At 47.6% G+C, this 18868-nt stretch overlaps 1 protein-coding gene across 3 annotated transcripts in view; it reads right to left on the bottom strand.

Annotated features, from left to right (window-relative positions):
• LOC144158587 (uncharacterized) overlaps nucleotides 1-18868 on the bottom strand; it is a 74820-nt gene that overhangs the window by 9697 nt on the left and 46255 nt on the right. Inside the window, exons 4-5 of one of the 3 annotated variants that reach the window (XM_077689574.1) lie at nucleotides 6262-6406; nucleotides 4894-5039 (exon numbers count right to left, since the gene is read on the bottom strand). In XM_077689574.1, the coding sequence (XP_077545700.1) occupies nucleotides 4894-5039; nucleotides 6262-6406 (291 nt within the window). The remainder of the gene's footprint in view (nucleotides 1-4893; nucleotides 5040-6261; nucleotides 6407-18868) is intronic. The other 2 variants (XM_077689575.1, XM_077689581.1) reach the window with 2 other exon arrangements.

The raw sequence follows: 18868 nt of genomic DNA, 5'->3' as shown, positions 1-18868 counted from the left end.
GTGCCAAAGGGACGATAAAAGAGAAAGAAAAAGGGACGACCACAAGCAATCACTTACTCCGTTGTAACTGAGCACTTGTGGCTGAACTTTTCTTTGTCTTGTGTATCATCGCTATTGTGCGTTTCTTTTTCCTCAAGCCATGAACTCACCCAAGAATTAACGTTAACCATTTGGGTTATGATTGCCGTCCACAAAACAGCAACTCCACACAAAAATCAAGTACAAGCTGGTGCTGAGAAGTACAATATTACAGCCACGGAGCTACAGGAGGGGGTACAGTTTTTCGAAGTACTCTCAAGGCCAACCTCCAATGGTAACCTGTACAGCCGACTTGGTGACGTGAAAGGCACTAGTACAACTTGTCACTTTACTTACAGTGTACACCACTTGTATAAGCCTACACCCCTTACAACAAACCCTCTTAATCCATAAAAAAACTTCGCTGTATCCCAAGAATGCAGTATCTGAACAGGTGAGCGGGGCGGGGGGGGGGGGAATATAAGAGCGCAAAGTGGGAACTTCGACCAGTACTGCATTGACGTGATACTGAAAATTTGTTCTTTCCACGTGCCTGCCGCATCTGTGCACAGCGTTCACACGAGGGCAAAGGAACGCCTAATGCTGTTTTCGAAGCTTAGCACCCGCACTTAAAAAAGGCCTAGCACATGCTAAGGTGAGCAAATAAAGGAACCATGAAACTAGGAGAAATTACTAACCAGCTGTAAAAACCATTCATGGCCAGAGGAATTGGCCAGGCTCTTTTCAAACAGTTCATGACGAGGCAGGGCAGATTTACCCTAAACTATTGATCAAACAATTCAGATCGCTTCGGACATTCCCCTAAGGCAGCTTCCGCATTTTTAATCTGCTGAGCAGATTAGCCTGCTGTCACCAATTTAGTCTGCTCACTAAAACAGCTGATCCAACATAGTCTGATGAAGGACAGCTGTCAAATTGCTCGTTAAACCAGTTGGACTGCACACAGCCAGCACCAGATTGCACACAATGGATGAGAACCATCCCCTTGCTTGAGACATTTCTTCCCTTTTTCACCTACAGAATGGAACGATGCATGCATGGGAACTATAAATGCGGAACTTCTCTGAGGCCAAGTTCTTCATTACAAAAGAAAACTGTGATGGGGGTAGCCTCAGCCTCTGGGTACGCCTCCAGGTATTCAAGAGCGCTGTTCTTCAATCGTACCAGAGTCGCGTGTTTGGGCTCGCTAGCGACATTGTTTTTGACGGCCGACCGGACCATATGCTTAGACAGGCCAGTACTGCTGGTGATGGCGGCCTATTTGTCGCCATGTTCAACCACGTTAATTACGTTTCATTTATCCAACAGTAAAACTAGCTACCCCCCCAGAGAGTGCCCCCCAAAAAAAACAAAAAAGCACAAAGGCTCCCAGACCTAGCTTGCCTGCACAAACAGCCCATTCTGCATCAACAATGTTGCGACACAGTAGTTTCCTCATGAAAATAATCTAAGAAATAGCATATTGCATGCCAGCACAGCGGAAGCCTGCTAATAACGTTCAGTCAAAACAATTTTCACCCAAAATTTAGTCTGTTGTAACCACTAGTCTGCTACAGCCGAGTTCGTGAGGAGCGTAGTGGATTCCAGTTAAAATGCATGGGGGCCAACAGAAATGGTCTGTTGTAACCGGAAGTCTGCTGTTGCCGGATCTGCTGTAACGAGCATAGATGGTATTGTTGTAGGAGCAACTAAAATCCACACTATAAGAGGCGCTACACTATAATGGTAACGTGCAAACCATGCATGCACCATGTACCTGTCAAGCTTTCCTTAATCAGCATCAGTCAAAGGAATGCTACTTAAAGGAATCCTGCAACACTTACCGTCGACTACTCAGAATGTATTTTAAGGTAAAGTCTATCGTCCCAGCAATCTCCTCCAGCAAGAATTATGAAAATACGACCACTATCACCCAAACTACGTGCGATAAAAAATCGTGCATAATTGTTCCCTCTCAACTCGATCGCGAACAACGCCACGAAAGCTGTGCGCTCTTTCCCGTAGAGGGGGGCAGCTCGCGGCGTCTTCTCCGTCGGCCTTCGATATATGACAGGCCAGGGAGTTTTCCCCTTTTCTCTGAAACGTGGAGGGGTCTATTTCTGGTTAGGTGCCACAAAAAAGCAGGCATAGCTGCCTGCTCACAAGCGCGCGCTCGGGCTGGTAGGGCGTCTTTGAAGCAATAAACGTTTGTTATCGAGTCGTCTGGTTGAAAGGGAAGTATTGAGCTCATCACTCAAACTCCGCGCGCACTCAAAACACAAAAGAAACGGCAAAACTGTGCCTACAGGTTCAGGCATAGAAGAGGGTCGCACACAACGCCGACAGCAGCGGATCGTCACAGGAAATGGGAAAAATTAACTGCGAGTTGACCACTGACAGCCGATCGGACAGCCATGGCCCGAATGACGTACAGGCCATGCCAGGGGTGCATAATGAGGAGAACTGAAGAAAGTGCAGTCAGTTTTGCCGCGTCTTTCACAGCGATTTGCGCACTCACCGCTTCACGTGCCCGTGTAATATTTGGCTCAGGTATTCCTGGCAGTGTAATCTAAACGTCGTGCAGGTTTACTTGCACTGCTCAAAGAGTGTTGCAGGGTCCCTTTACAGGGGTCGTGCCACCAAATTTTACGTCTGTAAAAAGCCTGCTGTAGGCTTTCTCTGTATGCAAGGACCCTCAACACGAAGTGCTGGGTACAGCAAGCGCTTAACATATATTTTATTTCGCTTCTAAAAAGTACCTAAAAGCTCTCCTGGAGATAGGTACCCATCGCTAGCACCACTAACCATGACGTCAGCGAATTACCAGCATAACAAAGTTTGTGACGTCATTGCACGTTAGCGCCTCGAGCGACGTCAAAGAGAACTCCAGGTACCACAGTTTGTTTGGTCGCTTGGTCATATATGGCTGATATGGCTTGGTCGTATCAGACACACTAGGCCGTTAAGACGGCGATGCCGACAAGTCGCCAAACCATTGGCCAACTGTTGCATTGCCAGACCGCGTTGTCACACTACGCCAACGGTGACACAAACACGTCAGCCGAAGGAAAGTCGCCGTAGTGTGACTTACTCGCCGACCGAAGACGCCCACAAAACCGGTCGCCCGACCGACATGTCGTCGGCAATCGACCAAGAAGTGAAAACTGCGCCCCGACAACATTCGTGCCGCAATAAATGCGGCTCTATTTAGTTATTTTCCGGAGTGTAATAAACTCAGTAAGGTCCATGAAGCCCATACAACTCAACACTAGCGTTAATGCGATCCGTATTTTGGCGTTCGACGCTTCGGCCGTGCTCTTCGGCAACGCGGCTACCTCGGAGCTGCAAACTGCATATGCGTGTGCGATCGGCTCGCCTGTAGAAAATATAAGGTTAGTTTCGTGCAGAAGAAGAGTTATTTAGGGCAATTTGGGTAATAAGACGTCAATATCGGCCAAGGTTTTTAACGTAAAACGTAACACCAAAGTACGGCAAGCACCATCCCTACAGTGCAAAATCGCAGTCACAGCCGGGTACACATTTTTGCCAGCGCTTTCGCGAAGGAGCACAGTTGATGGCGATAAGCTATTGCAGGGGCTTCGCGGAACCTTCCTGCGCAAGCGCAATTTAAGAAATTTCAGTTTACCAGCCAGGAATTCTGTAAACTAGCTAGTAAACACCGACGTACGACTTGAAGGATGGGCCTCCATTTAGTACACGGGCTATTTCGCAGCGGGACACCATTTGTGCGGTGGCGCAGTGGTCTCGTGCGTCGCACCCGCTCGGGCAACATTACGGGTTCAAGTCGTAGCGGGAAAAGCTTTTTTTTTTTGAGCGGTTTTTTAGGGGAATAGTTTGCATATCCATGGTTTTCATTTTCTGCATCCGAGGATGCAGACAAAGAGTCTGTGTCGGAGCTGTCGCGGCTTGACATGACGAGTCGGCGTGTTTACTTCCGTGGTGAAGCACGTGTGTGCAGGAGCACATGCCGCAGTAAAGTCGCACCATACCACCGCACCACATGGTAGACACACGTGGCAGAGCGTCCTCGCAACACTGTGATGTCACTGCTTGAATCGGCGCCCAGAAACCGAAACCGGATCTTGTTCACGTGAATCGTGCAATAATAAATTTTTTACTCAGGATATGTGCATGTGAGAGCATATATCATGCTTTCTAAAGAAATATAAAACGTTTGCAACAAAGAATGCACAAGCAACAAATCTGGTGGCGCAACACCTTTAAAAACTAAGAAACTCGGGCACCCTGCACTTCACACTTCGCACTTTACACAAAGTGGGAAGTGCCAAGCTTGCCTGCGGACAGTCCTAGATCCTTCAGTAGGTGAAGCGCCAAAAAGCAGAGATAAGGCAAACAACCCTCATTTTAATTAAGTTTCTACTTTTCTCATACACTGAAGTTGTGGCACACAGTTTTCCGATCCCAGGGACTTGAGTGGGCGCCATAAAGTGGCACTAATGCTCGTGTGCGATTGTTGAATACATTGCTGTGTAGTCGGAGACGATCTGCCAGATCTTAACCACTGACAGCTTGGCTGTAAAAGTGAGTTTGACAGGTAAGGAGGCGGGGGCACCTTGGCAGCTCTTCGCACAGGGCACCAAAAGAGGTAAGGTTGGCCCTGCTTCAATCAATTTTTGATGCCCCGCTCCCTTACTGCTTCCCCCTAACCTCCTCTCCACACCCCTTCCCTTGGAGCGAATGTACTATTGCACACTGCTACCGCGCAACTGCACGATGCATGGGCTTGACTTTCACTATGAGGAGCCAGTCGTTTTCTGAAGCAATAGAGCTTGGCTCTACAAGGCAAGTGTCAGCAACACAGAGAGGAAAGCTGTGAAAGGAAAAAGGCCGTACCTATGGTAGCAGTCAAAACTGTGGCCCGTGTCAGTTGGCAGCAGGATACTCCTTGGTTCCGGTCCACCTCCATCGGCATGGTCATGGTGTGGCGGTAATGCCGCTGCTTCTGGCAGGCTTCCTGTCTGTCGATGGAAAAGTTTTTTCTGGAAGTTGGCAGCCCAAACACGGAGAGAAATTGACACATTTATAAGACAGGACATGACTGTTTGCTTGTTGGATAAAGATGCATTGCCAGTAGGTAGCTGTAACTGGAGAAACACATCTTTGAGGAACTAAATGGCATATTAAGAACTGCATGGAATGTGTTTTGCACGTACAAATGCACCCTGCATATGTCGACACCCACATGATGTGGCCTCCAGCCAGCAGCAACTCCAAACGTGAATTGATGGAGGCAGTTGGAGCTACGGCTGGCTCTCGCTGTTCAGAACGGACCTGTTGGTATACCCAGAGTTACTTGATATAGGAGTTGCGAAACTCCCCATAGGCACCATGCATCAAAAAGTGGCCCTACGATTGGTCCACTGCTTTGGATCTTTTTTTACAGTGGCGCCATCTGTTGGTGACAAAATAAACTACACAACGCGGTTTGCCGCTCGATGACCTGGGCAAAAACTGGTATTTGGGTGCTTACGTAAGTTTTTTTGTTGAAGAAGCCCAACGTGTACAACCGTGGAAGCGTTTCATATGCATTTGAACCAAGAGTAGTAAAAAAATGCGGCTGTGTGGTCAGCGAGATGCGTTGTCGCCTGCACATTGTCGTCTGCTGTGCATCATCCGCGGTCTTCTGGCGACAAAAAAAAGAGTTCAAAATTCCCTTCTACGACTTTGCGCAAGCTTTAAAGGATTATTTAGAGCCCCTTTATCAGCTACAGGATTAGTTTGGCATTAAGTGTGATGTAGGCTGAGCGAGAACTGCAAATTTAGTACTTCAGGTCGGACCTAAGTTGTGTCGAAGTGCCCGCACAAACGCCAATCCGTCGAGGTAGTTGCGCAGACGTAAAAACTATCGCAACAAGAACCCGCACTGAAATAAATAATGAATAACTTCGGAAAGTATAAAAACAAAAAAGTTATGAACCTTTAAAATAATGTTTAACGGTAAATTGTCAGTTTGAATCATAACTATGTTTTTTCGATAGTGCGTGCAGTGGCCGTGGTGGCGCCGCCGTACGTACGATCCAAAGCAGGGGGGGTCTAGGTGCAGGCCGTTTTTTGAAGCGGAGTTTGCTATGGTTTGCTATGAAGCGCCTGAGTATTTCCCAAGTCCCAAAGTGGCATGTATATTTAGCTCCCACTGTAATTTGTTTCTGTGGATGCAATGCAAAGTGGACAAACAAAGGAGTTACAACACAGGCCACTGACCCTGTGTAGCTAGAGTGTGAGGAGGCGGAGCCAGCATTGTTCTCTTGCAGTTCTGTTGAAGCCTCTGCTGTGTTGTTCTCACCAAGTAGCAGAGTGCGCAATGCTTCACAGGCAACACTGGGCTGGGAATTGGAGGCCTCACACCCTTAAAGAAAAAGAAAAATATGGAGCAGGAACACAACTGTTAACACAATCTCTTTAGTGAAATTAACTGTAATTTACATGCAGAAGTTAACTAACACGGGATGCATAATGCGGAAGACGGCTAACAATTTATTTACACCAGCACAGGACCATTAGGGTATGCCTCAACCAGGAACAAACAGGCCGTTTCGGCTGATAAAGAGGGATACACTGCGAAAGGGACGATAAAAGAGAAAGAAAAACAGACAACCAAGAGCGCTCACTTACTTAGTTGTAACTGAGCACTAGTGGCTGAACTTTTTTCTTTGTGTTGTGTATCATCAGTATTGTGCATTTCTTTTTCTTTAAGCCATGAACTCACCCAAGAATTAACGTAAACCATTTGGGTTATGATTGTCATCTACAAAACAGCAATTCCACGCAAGAATTATGGGAGGTCCCACCTGCAGTTCTTACCTTAGGACCTCCCAGTGCCTCAGTACCCTTTCACGTTTCATATTCACGCATTGTAAATAAAATTCAATTCCACAGGAAATACAAGCTCACGCTCAGAAGCACAACATTATATCCCCAGAGCTGCAGGAAGGGGTACAATTTTCTCAAGTACCCTGAAGGCCCACCTCCAATGGTAACCTGTACAGCGGACTTGGTGACGTGAGAGACACTATTACAGCTTGTCACTTTACTTAGAGTGTACACCACTTATACAGTCTATGCCCGTTACAACGGACCCTATTAATCCGGAAAACAACATCCGCTGCAGCCGAAGTATGCAGTATCTGTCCGGGGGAATGGGAGGGGGGGGGGGCGTATATGAGTGCAAAGGTGGGTAGTTTGACCGGCACTTGGAAAAGGCCTACCGCATGTGGCCAAGTGTGTAAAAACGCATGATAAGCTCAGAAAATAAACCAAGAATATAGCTAGGACCAATTATTAACCACCTCTAAAAATTAGTCGTGGCTATCAGAATTACCTAGGCTTTTTTAAATCCCTTCATGATGAGGCAGGTTTACCCGAAACCGTTCGTCAAACAAATCGGATCACTCCGTGACGTTCCCCTAAGGCAGCCTCCACATTTTTGTATTATTTTAGTCTGGTCATTGAAACAGCTGATACAAAATCATCTGATCGACAGCTGTGATGTTGAAAGTTAGACCAGACTGGGCACGGCCACCGGCAGATTGCATACAATAGATGGGAACCAACCCCACCATTTGAGGCATTTTTTACCTTTTTCACCGAACGGAACGGGAAAAAGACCGAACTTTACTAAACCCCAGTTCTTTATTGCATAAAACACTGTGACGAGGGCAGACTTCATTCCGGGTGCACCATTTCGCGCATTTAATTACGCTGTTGTTAATCTCACCAGAGTTGTTACATTTATCAGCAGTGGCGTTGTTCTTGACGGCCGAGCAGATCGTCTGCTTAGATAGGCCTGTACTTCTGGCGATGTCGCTTGGTTTTACGTCACGTTCCACAGCATTAATTATGCTTAGTTTATCCGACAGTGAAATCTGCTACCCTGCCGCTCATGTAGCTAGTCGCACAAAAAACAACAAAAAGAACAAGGCCACTGGCACAGACTTGGCTGTGCTAACGACCCGGCTGCTAACAATGTTGCCAGACATAATAGTTTTCTTGCCAAACTTAACAAAGATAAAGCATATCGAGTGCCAGCTCCGCAGAAGTCCACTGTAAACATTCAGCCGAAATAATTTTCGCCTAAAATTTAGTCTGCTGTAGCTGATAGTCTGCTCTAGCCAAGTCCGTAGAGTGGACTCCATTTAAAATGCATGGGGACCAAACAAACCAACAGGAATGGTCTGTTGTAACCGGAAGTCCATTATTGCTGGATCCACTGTAACGAGTGTAAACTGTATAAGTCTCAACCCATTACAACAAACCCTCTTAATCCGGAAAAAAAGTTCACTGTATCGCAAGTATGCAGTATCTGAACAGGTGGGGAGGGGGGCCGGAATATAAGAGCGCAACTGGGAACTTCTACCAGGGCCCGCTTGCTCGAAGCCAAATAAGACAGTCTTATTCGCAGTCTAATCTTATTGGCAGTCTTATTCGGGGTCTTATGTTCCCTAGGCTACAAGACGCTTTCTGGAAACTTATAAGACAGCGAATAAGACTCTAAATAAGAACGCAATAAGACTGTGAATAAGCCTGCTCCGAGCAGTCTTATTCACAGTCTTATGCTGACGTGGTCGGTCGTTTCATCATAAAAGATCGACCTTCATACCGTGAAAAACGAGTGCAGTAGCCGTACAAGTGACGAACGATACCAAGCGGCAGCCGTTCGACCGTCTGCTTGGAACCAATAAATGCCTGTTCCGGGGAGATCGACGCCGTTGGAAACGCCGTCGGGAGAGAGGGTGGAAAGCGACAGACAACGCAGGCGCCGGATGCCGCAAGGCCTACCCACTTTGAAGTGGCACCGATGGCTGCAGCCAACCACCGTTTTCAAATTTCGCTGTGCGCTATGGGCGTGTGCTTGTTTTTCCCGGGTAGCGCAGCTTTTTTTCTTCCTCAGGTCAAACAAAGATGGACACGAGTGATAGTCTGCGGCCCGATATTAGTCCCGAGCAGACATCGGGCAGCCAAGCGCGCGGTGTGAATGTGCGATCGTCTGCTATGTCGGCTGTCACCACAGTAGCTACGAAAAGGTGGCACGGAAAGGACGGAACAAATGTATTGTTTTATAAAATCATGCCCATTAACCCAGGAACAACAAATAGGCGTTCACAATAGAACTACAATGTGACAACAAAATTACACACATCAAAACGCTAGCAGCCTGTAGTACCTCTGCCCGTGAGCGTCAAATAAAATCACGTTTTCAACGAGAAGCTGCGCAAACTCGCGTCTTTCTATCCTTCTCTTCGAAAGTGGCGGTACAGTGGCGGTTACGAAGCGCATTCTGCTTGAGCAAATGGGATCCGGAGGCGACACGTAAAAGCAGCATGCATAATACCAACATTCGGCGCGATTGTTTACATCGGCAGCCCTCGCTAACGTGCGGCCGGCTAGGCAGCGGGTTGTTGCGATCGTGTGACGTGTCGCCGTTCCAGGCGGCGTGAGCCGCTGGAGTGCTCGTTGCATCCGAGTCTACGACGATGAACCTGAAGCCAATTCGCAACTTTCTAATTTACGGTGAGATGAAACGCACGACTCGTGTTGCGGCAACGTCAGACAACGTCGCTGCTTTTTGCGTCAGCCCAGTGGGTTTCTCGGGCCCACGCTTCGAGCAGACGATCTTTGTTTTACGCAGCCGGGCGACCGAGGCCCGGCCGCGTGTGTTGGCGTACCAAGGATGGCGGATCATTGTAACGCATGTGCCACAAGGACCAAATACGGCGTCTGATGGTCAGCATTTCTTGAATTTATCCAATCATGGTTGAAAATAAATGCTTGCCCAACGCCTGCGACGGCAACAAGCAGTTTTGCGGCGTATTCCCCGCTTTTCCCTAGGGGCCTCTATCATGCTCATCTAGGTACCCGCTGTCCCTATAGTCTTCAATAAGACCGCTCTGTAGACTGACCCGAGTGCTTTCGAGCAAGCGCACTAGTCCGAATCTTATTCGTGGTCTTATTGAAGTCCATGAATAAGACTAGACTGTGAATAAGACTGCCAATAAGAACGTGTGTTCGTGCAAGCGGGCCCAGTACTACATATACACGATACCGGGGTTCGTACAGGCTTCAAAAGCAAAAATTCAAGGGTTTTCAAGGACTTTCAAGGACCAGAAAACACATTTTCAAGGTCCCCATCTAATGTTTTATCTGGGAATAGTTATAACTTTTCCAACACAATGCAAAAGTTTTTTATTGACAATACCTAAGCACATTAGTGCACATTTAGATAGGTGCTAACGGGTTCGTATATGCTCCCCAAGCTTTATTTTTTTTTATTTCATGGCTGCTATTTAGAGGTTTTTCTTTTTTCTTTTTGTTTTGCTAAGGCTGTTTGATTTCCAAACTTAGTTAATGTTGCCTGTCTACTGCTTTGTCAGCAAGAGTATCAGCTGAAATTAAATCGAGCAAGTGCTGCTTCAAGGCAGGATGAACTATGTACATGTCCACCATTTGCACGTAAAAGCAAACGTAGCTCGAGCGTATGAGGCACAGCAAACATGCAATGAGCAAGCGTCCACAGACTAGATGGAAGGTGCAAGATAGAGAACAGAAGCTGGCTTTCACTGGATTGTGTCGTGATATGGATTGGATTGACAAGTGCCTGCTCCCTTGCAATAATGAAAATCCACCAAACTTGTAATTTCACGCAATACACTGAAACTTGATTGTTACAATGTTTCTTCACATTTATTAACACCTAAAATCCATGACAAACACTTTAAATTCTTGTGAAAAGACAGGGCCATTGATTCTCTCAGGAAAAATCAAGGGTTTTCAAGGACCATTTAAAAATTCCAGGACTTTCCAGGCCTTGAAATTGACACTTCTAAATTCAAGGGTTTTCAAGGTTTTCAAGGACCTGTGCGAACCCCGGATACTGAAAATTTGTTCTTTCCACATGCCTGCAGCATCTCTGCACAGCGTTACCATGAGGGCAAAAAAATCACCTAATGCTGTTTTCGAAGCTTAGCACCTGCATTAAAAAAGGCCCAGCACATGCGGCCAAGTGCATAGAGACGAATCTAAGCTGAGCAAATGAAGCAACCGTCTAACTAGGAGCAATTACTAACCAGCTGTAAAAATCAGTCATGGCTAGAAGCATTGGGCATTCACTTCAATAATGCCTGTCACATTACCCAGAATCAAGTCACATGGTGGTTCATCGACAAATTTGGCTATTAACTCTCACGTGTAGTAAGGGGTCGAAATAAGGGGTCGCAAGGGCTTCCAGGCAGCACCTTACCGCTCCATCTACAAAAACCACTTGTGCATCCTGCCCACTAAACTCCTTTTCCCTGACCAGACTCCTCCTCACCAATACTGTGTTCGTTCCGGTATCCCAGAGAACTGAGATTCGCTCTCCCCACAGCTCGACATCTACAACAGGCATTTGCCATCTCGTGTCGCCCGATCCTATCCTTCTCTGTGTTGTATCTTTTTCTTTGGTGCTTGTGATTGGCTTTGGTGGGGCTGGCCTGAACTTGTTCATGTTTATTGCACAAGCTGACTTCTCCTGGTTTTGGAAATGGCATTCTTCTGTTGTATGTTCTCTTCTCTTACACACCTGCAAGTCGAAGGTGCTTGCCTCGAGTTAGCAACAGCTCGGCAATCAACGGAACGATGCCCTATGCGATTGCAAAGAAAACGAGATGGAGCCCTCGGAGCAAACCTTTGTTTTATTTTTCTGTGCTTCTAAGCTCATCGCCATGCCCTCTTCCCTCACTTTGCCTAAGTTCTTAAGCCTCTGAACTTCGCAGTTATGATCTGCGGCAGTAGCCATCTCTTCAAGGGTCTTTAGGCTGCGCTCCTTCAGAAATACGGTTAACCTGGAATTGCAACACGCGAGAAACTGTTCCGTCACCATTCGATCTCGAAATTCTTCATATGTGTCTTCTGCGTTGACATCTGCAACCACTGGTCAAAGTAACTCATGAGACGTGAAGCAAACAGTTTTCCTGTCTCCGCATCGTCTGGCTTTGCGATGTGAAATTTCTCGTGGAAACCGTCAGCTGTAAGACTAAATCTTTGCAGCAATGCTGTCTTTACTGTGTCGTAGCTCACAGACTCTGATGCCGGCATTCTTCCGAAGACACTACCGTATTTATTCGAATATAACCTGATAGTTTTTTTGAAATACTGATATATCAAACTCCAGGGTAGGCTTGGATTCGAGGATTATGAAACACGCCAATTTCCAAGTGAAATTGACGGAATTGGTGCACAGCTAGCGCCACCCAGAAAAGAACGTATTGTAGCCATTACTAGACGAACCAGTAGCCATTGAAGGGGCTACAGATGGGGGCAATGCTGCCATTTTGAACTGTGCGGACAGCGGCCTGCGTGCGGTGTGGCGTTTGGTTTTGACAGCGCAATAGCACCAAACAAGCGGTGCCATTATAGTGCCGCTTTTAAAAGAAAAAGCTGTTTTAGCCGCGGAGTTGTCGTCGAACGTTCAAGCCGGGCGGGACTTCGGCGTGGATGAAAAAAATGTCCGTCGTTGGAGGACGCAACGGGAGAGGATATTTGCAATGCCGCAACGAGGATGGCATTTACCGGACCACGAGAAGGCTGTCACCACGAAATGGAGATGCCATTGGCTGACTTCGTTCGGACGCAGCAAGCAGCTGCCCTTCCAGTAATGACGGAAGTGCTTCAGGCAAAAGCAAGGGAGCTTTCAAGGGAACGAGGCTTATCGCAGGCACAATTCAATGCCAGTCGGGGCTGGCTACAGAAATTTATGAAGCGCTTCGGCTTTAGCCTCCGTCGTCGAACCTCAATCGCCCAGAAGTTGCCCGGTGATTTTGAAGAGCAACTGATTGAGTTCCAGCACCGCATCTTCATGTTCAATAAATGTGTTTTCTTTTTGTGAACGCTGACCTCGCCTTTTTGTTCGACCTACATTCGAAATAAGTTTTTTTTTGTGGCTTCAGACTTTCAGGGGTCGGCTTAGAATCGGGGCTGGCCTAGATTCGAATAAATACGGTAAGTGCTTCGCCGACCAGACAGAGACTCAATGCTGCCGCCCACTGACTCTACTCCGAAACTTGCCCTAGTGCTACTCGTTCGAGCGATTGAGATAAGCATCGAGGTCATCTCTTTTGTCAACAAAAGGGGCCGTGAGCTTTCTTGGGCAAACTTCCGGACTCCTGCATGTCTGTGGTGCTGGAGATTATTAAGTACTGGAGATTTATTATTAATAATTATTATTAAGTTTTATTAAGACTGTATTTCCAATTGCGGCTCGCTCGTTAAATATTGAGTTAAGTATCCGTACTCGCGGCTTTGTTCGTTAAGTATTGAGTGTAGTGAACAAATTCTGGGTACTGTTTTTTTCTCCGGACTACCCAATGCCTGTATGTATCTGGCGGGGGTCCGCGAAGAGCGTGCCGCGATTACTAATGTGGCTGCCCAGCGGGTGACGCAAGCGTGAGCCAGAGCGCTGGAATGCGTGTTCTGTGCATTTAGATCGACGTATGAGAGCATCCGTAGACTGGAGGCAAAGGGGCGTAGAGAGTTTTCCTTTACGTAACGAAGTGGATGAATAAACCCCTTGGTTTTACTTTCTTTGAATGCCGGTGTTTAAGCCATTTATGAAGGAAAAATTGGCAAAGTGTTTTCAATCATCACCTTGTCCTCCATCCTTTAATTGTTTAAATCTATTTGAGCACGCGAGCGTGTATGATTGCTTTCCTCTCCCCTCCTTTTTTTGTATTCCTGTTTTCTAATATTCATGCTGACCGCCTCGGGGTTCCCCGAGGCCGCCATGTGCCGACCAGATGCGTACCTCCAGGGGCGCGTCATGTGCGTGCACCTGTGTTATCTTTCTTTTAATGACCTGTCCCCCCCCCACCTACTTTTTTTTTCTTGGTGCTCTTTGCATAGGATTGTACGCTCATTTCCTCTCGAAACTCCCTGTCTGACTGCCCTTTTCTCACATTCCCACAAGCCAAGTCTGCCCTCTCTTTTTTAATCACGTGACCGAATTTCTTAGAACGAATGTGTATAGCCAAATGTGCGCCGTACGCGTGCGTGGGCATATATCTTCTTTTGACTTCTCTCTTTCCCCCTGTTGCCACGGGACGCTGAAACTGGCAATTGGTAGAGTTCCTGTTTCCCAGTGCTGGTTAAAGAGTTACAACGACTATTTGATATTGTCACGAAGCCAAAGACGACGCAGTTGTCTTGAAGGAAAACACGTTTATTGGAGCGAACTTGTGCTCCCCTAACAACTCAAAGAATACGCAGGCGGCGAAGCAGCAGTCAACAAAGTGACGTGTGCAGGCGAGCGTCGGCGAGTCGAATGCCGCGGCGTCCGCATTGCGGGCATTTATCGTTGGGCGCGAGTGTTTCTCGTACCGTCGATTTCATCCAGAACACTGAGAGATCAAAGAAGATTATTCTAGACTGCTGACAGTTCGAAACGCTCTCCCTATTAAAAGAGATAACAAGTGCGACATAAAAATAAAGATTGGAACACGGGCTTCACTTCGCACACGGATAACACAGATAACTACATCAATGAATAAATTTGAATTTGAATTTGAAACACAGCCCGGCGCAGCGCCGGTCGGCAAAAACAAAACATAAATAAAACCAATGCATGGTTCCCGGAATTACCCCCCCGTTGTAAGAGTGCACCAACCCGATGCTAAAATAAAAAAAAACTCTCCGAACAAACACAAAAAAGTTCATCTCGTGTAGTAAGGTTTCAGGCAAACCACGTGGATAACTTCGGGCTGCCTGCGTCGGGTTCACATCGGGTTCACATCGTAGGTAAGTTGGCCAACACATCGTAGAATCTGGTAGGGTCCGAAATACCGTCGCAAAAGCTTCTCACTTAGTCCGCGTCGTCAGATGGGAGTCCAAACCCACACACGATCCCCTGGGCGGTACTCGGCGTCTAGGCGTCGGAGGTTGTAGCGCCCGGCATCCACCAGCTGCTGGTCCGTTGTACCAGAGTCCTTCAATGCTTTACTGGTCACGAAACTGCTCCGTAACTCAATGGGAGAGCTTCATATGCTGCGTTTGGCCGCCGCGCGGTGGCGCCACCCTCTCACTGAGGTCACTCCTCGCGGCTCGACCGGCGGAGCCGCGGCGAGTTATGTTTGTTTTGTGCGGGGAAAAAATTTAACGTGCACATCACGCTCTTGTGATGCGACTTAGGTAGTGCAACGACGATGCCGAACATGTGTTGCGTCCCGGGATGTCGTTCCTTGTACAACGATACCACAGAAAACGTTTCCTTGTTCTTTTGACCGTGCGACGGGCAGCTCTGTGAGAAATGGAGGTGCGCCATTCCAATGCAAGCAACGGGAGATTTCAGCTTCGATTATAAGTGTGTGACAGTGTGTGGAAATGCACTGTGTGTGAGAATGGAAAAGGCAATGCACCCTTTTGAGAGCATCGTGGGCCTAGAATTGTACAAGGCTAACTTAAAGCCGGATTTTTGTCATACCAGTCAGGTTGTAGCGGTGCTTCATTACCTGTTTGCCTTGCGCTCAGGCTCGCGTGTAAAAAAGTTTTGAGACATCCTTGTGCTTTTACTTTTCATATTTCCGCGAATCATCCCTTAGGGTTCATTTTGTGTGTTTTGTCACTCCTCGGGCGGCGTTGCGCTGGCTCGAATGGCGGAGCCGCGGCGAGTTGTGTTTGTTTTGTGCGGGGAAAAAATGTAACGTGCACATCGCGCTCTTGTGATGCGACTTAAGTAGTGCTACGACGATGCCGAACATGTGTTGCGTCCCGGGATGTCGTTCCTTGTACAACGATACCACAGAAAATGTTTTCATGCTCTTGTGACCGAGCGACGGGCAGCTGTGTGAGAAATGGAGGTGCGCCATTCCAAGGCGAGCAACAGGAGATTTCAGCTTCAATTATAAGTGTGTGACAGTGTGCGAAATGCACTGTGTGTGAGAATGGAAAAAGCAATGCCCACTTTTGAGAGCATCGTGGGCCTAGAATTGTACAAGGCTAACTTAAAGCCGGATTTTTGTCATATCAGTCAGATTGCAGCGGTGCTTCATTACCTGTTTGCCTTGCGCTCAGGCTCGCGTGTAAAAAAGCTTTGGGACATCCTTGTGCTTTTACTTTTCTTATTTCCGCGAATTATCCCTTAGGGTTTATTTTGTTTGTTTTGTAACCGCGCGTGGCCGATTCCGGTTTCTTATCTGGCGTTTCAACCGGAGCGCCCATTTGCTCTTTTTGTCGTACGTCCCGTCGGGCAATATTGTTTGATATGGAAAGGGTGCCACCTTGCCACTAACTTGATTTTTTGTTTCTTCGACAATGTTCTCGATCGTATTTCCATGGATCTGAAATTAATAACGTTCCAAGAGTAATGCATGCATAGCAAACGCCGCGCAACTCACTTTATCGACGTTCATCTGTTCACGTCACACTGCGGACTGCTTCTTAGACGTTTGTGTTTCATTCTAGTCTTTTGTAGTGCAGGAGATCGCTAGCTCACTGCGTTCAGAAAAGCTTTGCGTCGTTCTTGGCTACGTGGTAATATTCTGTTTCCTTCGTGTGCTGCACATCGCAGAGCGAAAAAATAAATTTTTGTACGCTGGACCACGCTCTTTTGTCTCCCTTCGTAACATTGAAATTTTTTGTTGCGTGTGATAAAATCAGTTTCATTGTGCTTTTTTCGCGTCATGTTTTTGCAAGGATTGCAAAGCGTGGACGCAGAAAGACACATGGAGTAAAATATATCTCTTCGTGTTTTGATCCTTCGCGTTTCTGCAGGGTTTTTAGATGTTCTCATGTATGTACCCATTCATCGAAACGACAATACAATTGGGGTATCTCTTTTAGCGTTATGTGCATTCCAGAGCAATCACGGATTTATTAAGCGTAGTCTGAACGACGCGTACTAGGTTTCTTTCAGTTTTTTATTGCATTATTGATAGTCCCGCAGCAGTCCGTGACTACACAGCTACCGTATGTGTGGTATTTACAACTTTGCTTCAAGAAAAGAAGCAATATAGATTTAAAAATCCGTAAACACGACGGCGCAGCGCTTGTGCCAGAGCACACAGAAGCCGTTGCCTTTCGCGGCCGAAGTCTACGGTAATTTACTTCGAAAAATAAAACCCCATTGAAGGCAGGTGATATACACAATAACTGGACTATTCATCGCTAACTACTACGAAAAAAACACACTTAATCAGCGCGCAGACACCAAAAGCAGCAAGCGTTTGCACGCCAAGAGCTGGCCAATACGCCGTACGAGCGGCGGCTGGATGACCTTCGTGCGGCGGTGGCGCCTGTAGCGGCGCGCGCGGTCCCTATATGAAGCGAGCGCCGAAGTTTCGTGACCAGTAAAGCATTGAAGGACTCTGGTTGTACGAACCCGAGCGAGCTGGCGGGCCTTTTCCGCGCGCTGAAGGAATCCTTGGACGTCGGGGATGAGGTCGTCGTCTTCTACATGCGGAAGCATGGCGTCAAGCACCGTAGTCGGCCGTCTTGACAAGCTCGAACGGCGTCATCTGCGTAGTTTCCTGGATAGCCGGTATACGAAAACGTGACATACGGGAGAACTTCATCCCAAGTCTTATGTTCAACGTCGACGTACATTGACAGCATATCCATGATCGTCTTGTTCAGAAGTTCCGTTAGTCCGTTCGTTTGGGGGTTGTACGCCGTCGTTCTTCGGTGATCCGTGTTTGTAGCCTAATATTCCTTGCATCAGCTCCGCATCCGCAGTAACGGCTGTTCCGCGGTCCGTGATTAGGACTTCAGGAGCTCCATGTCGCAGCACAACTTGGTTTATGAAGAACTTCGCGACTTCTTGTGCAGTCCCCCTCGGAAGAGCGGCGGTCTCTGCGTAGCGAGTCATGTAGTCTGTTGCTACGACAATCCACTTGTTCGGTGATCGTGACATAGGGGCCCAAAAGGACCATTCCAATCTGTTGGAAGAGCCTCGATGCGACGGCGATCGGTTGCAGAAGTCCGGCGGGCTCGTCGGTGGCGTTTTTTGTCGCTGTCAGTCACGGCAGGTCCGTACGTAGTGGGACACATCGGTTGTAAAGCGGGGCCAGTAGTACTTCGTCTTGATTTTTCCAATAGTGCGTGCTGTTCCAAGAAGTCCGGGCGACGGGCTGTCGTGGCACGCTTCCAAAATTTCGTTGCTAAGGTCTGCATGAGATTACAAGAAGATAATTTGTTCTTGTTCCGGGGTTGAAATTTTTCTTCACAAGGACGGGGTTTATGAGGTTGAATGCTGGTATGTTGCGTTTGAAGGCCGTAGGCACGGTGACACTGCGTCCTTCGAGGTAGTCGATCATGACGCGCAACTCGGGGTCGGCACGCTGCTGGGCGGCTAGGTCGCTCTCCGACACGACACCGAAGAACGCGCTGTCTGCATCTGAGTCTTGAGGCGGTGGGTCGACGGGGGCGCGGGACGGACAGTCGGCGTCGGAGTGTTTCTCGTCGGATTTATAGGAGATTGTAACGTTCAATTCTTGTACGTGCAAGCTCCATCGGCCAGTACGGCCAGAGGGGTCCTTCAAATTGGCGAGCCAACACAGCGCATGGTGGTCTGTCAGAACTTTGAACGGTCTACCATACACGTATGGGCGAAATTTTGAAATGGCCCATATGATAGACAGGCACTCTTTCTCGGAGGCCGAGTAGTTTTTCTCCTCCTACGACAGACCACGGCTGGCATAAACAATTACCTTTTCGCAACCGCTTTTCTTTTGTACGAGGACGGCACCCAAGCGCGTCCGTGTGCATTTACGTTTCGGCTGACCTGACAATAAACTGTAACGCTGCATTGTATGGTATTTTCCTACTATCTCTGCATTGAGAATTATTT

The sequence above is a fragment of the Haemaphysalis longicornis genome, unplaced genomic scaffold (assembly GCF_048455015.1).
Source record: "Haemaphysalis longicornis isolate Haplotype H1 unplaced genomic scaffold, Haemaphysalis longicornis Haplotype H1 scaffold_10, whole genome shotgun sequence".
NCBI classification, from domain to species: Eukaryota; Metazoa; Arthropoda; class Arachnida; order Ixodida; family Ixodidae; genus Haemaphysalis; species Haemaphysalis longicornis.
The sequence above is the reverse complement of the archived record's forward strand: the minus strand, read 5'-3'. Positions and strand labels throughout refer to the sequence as shown.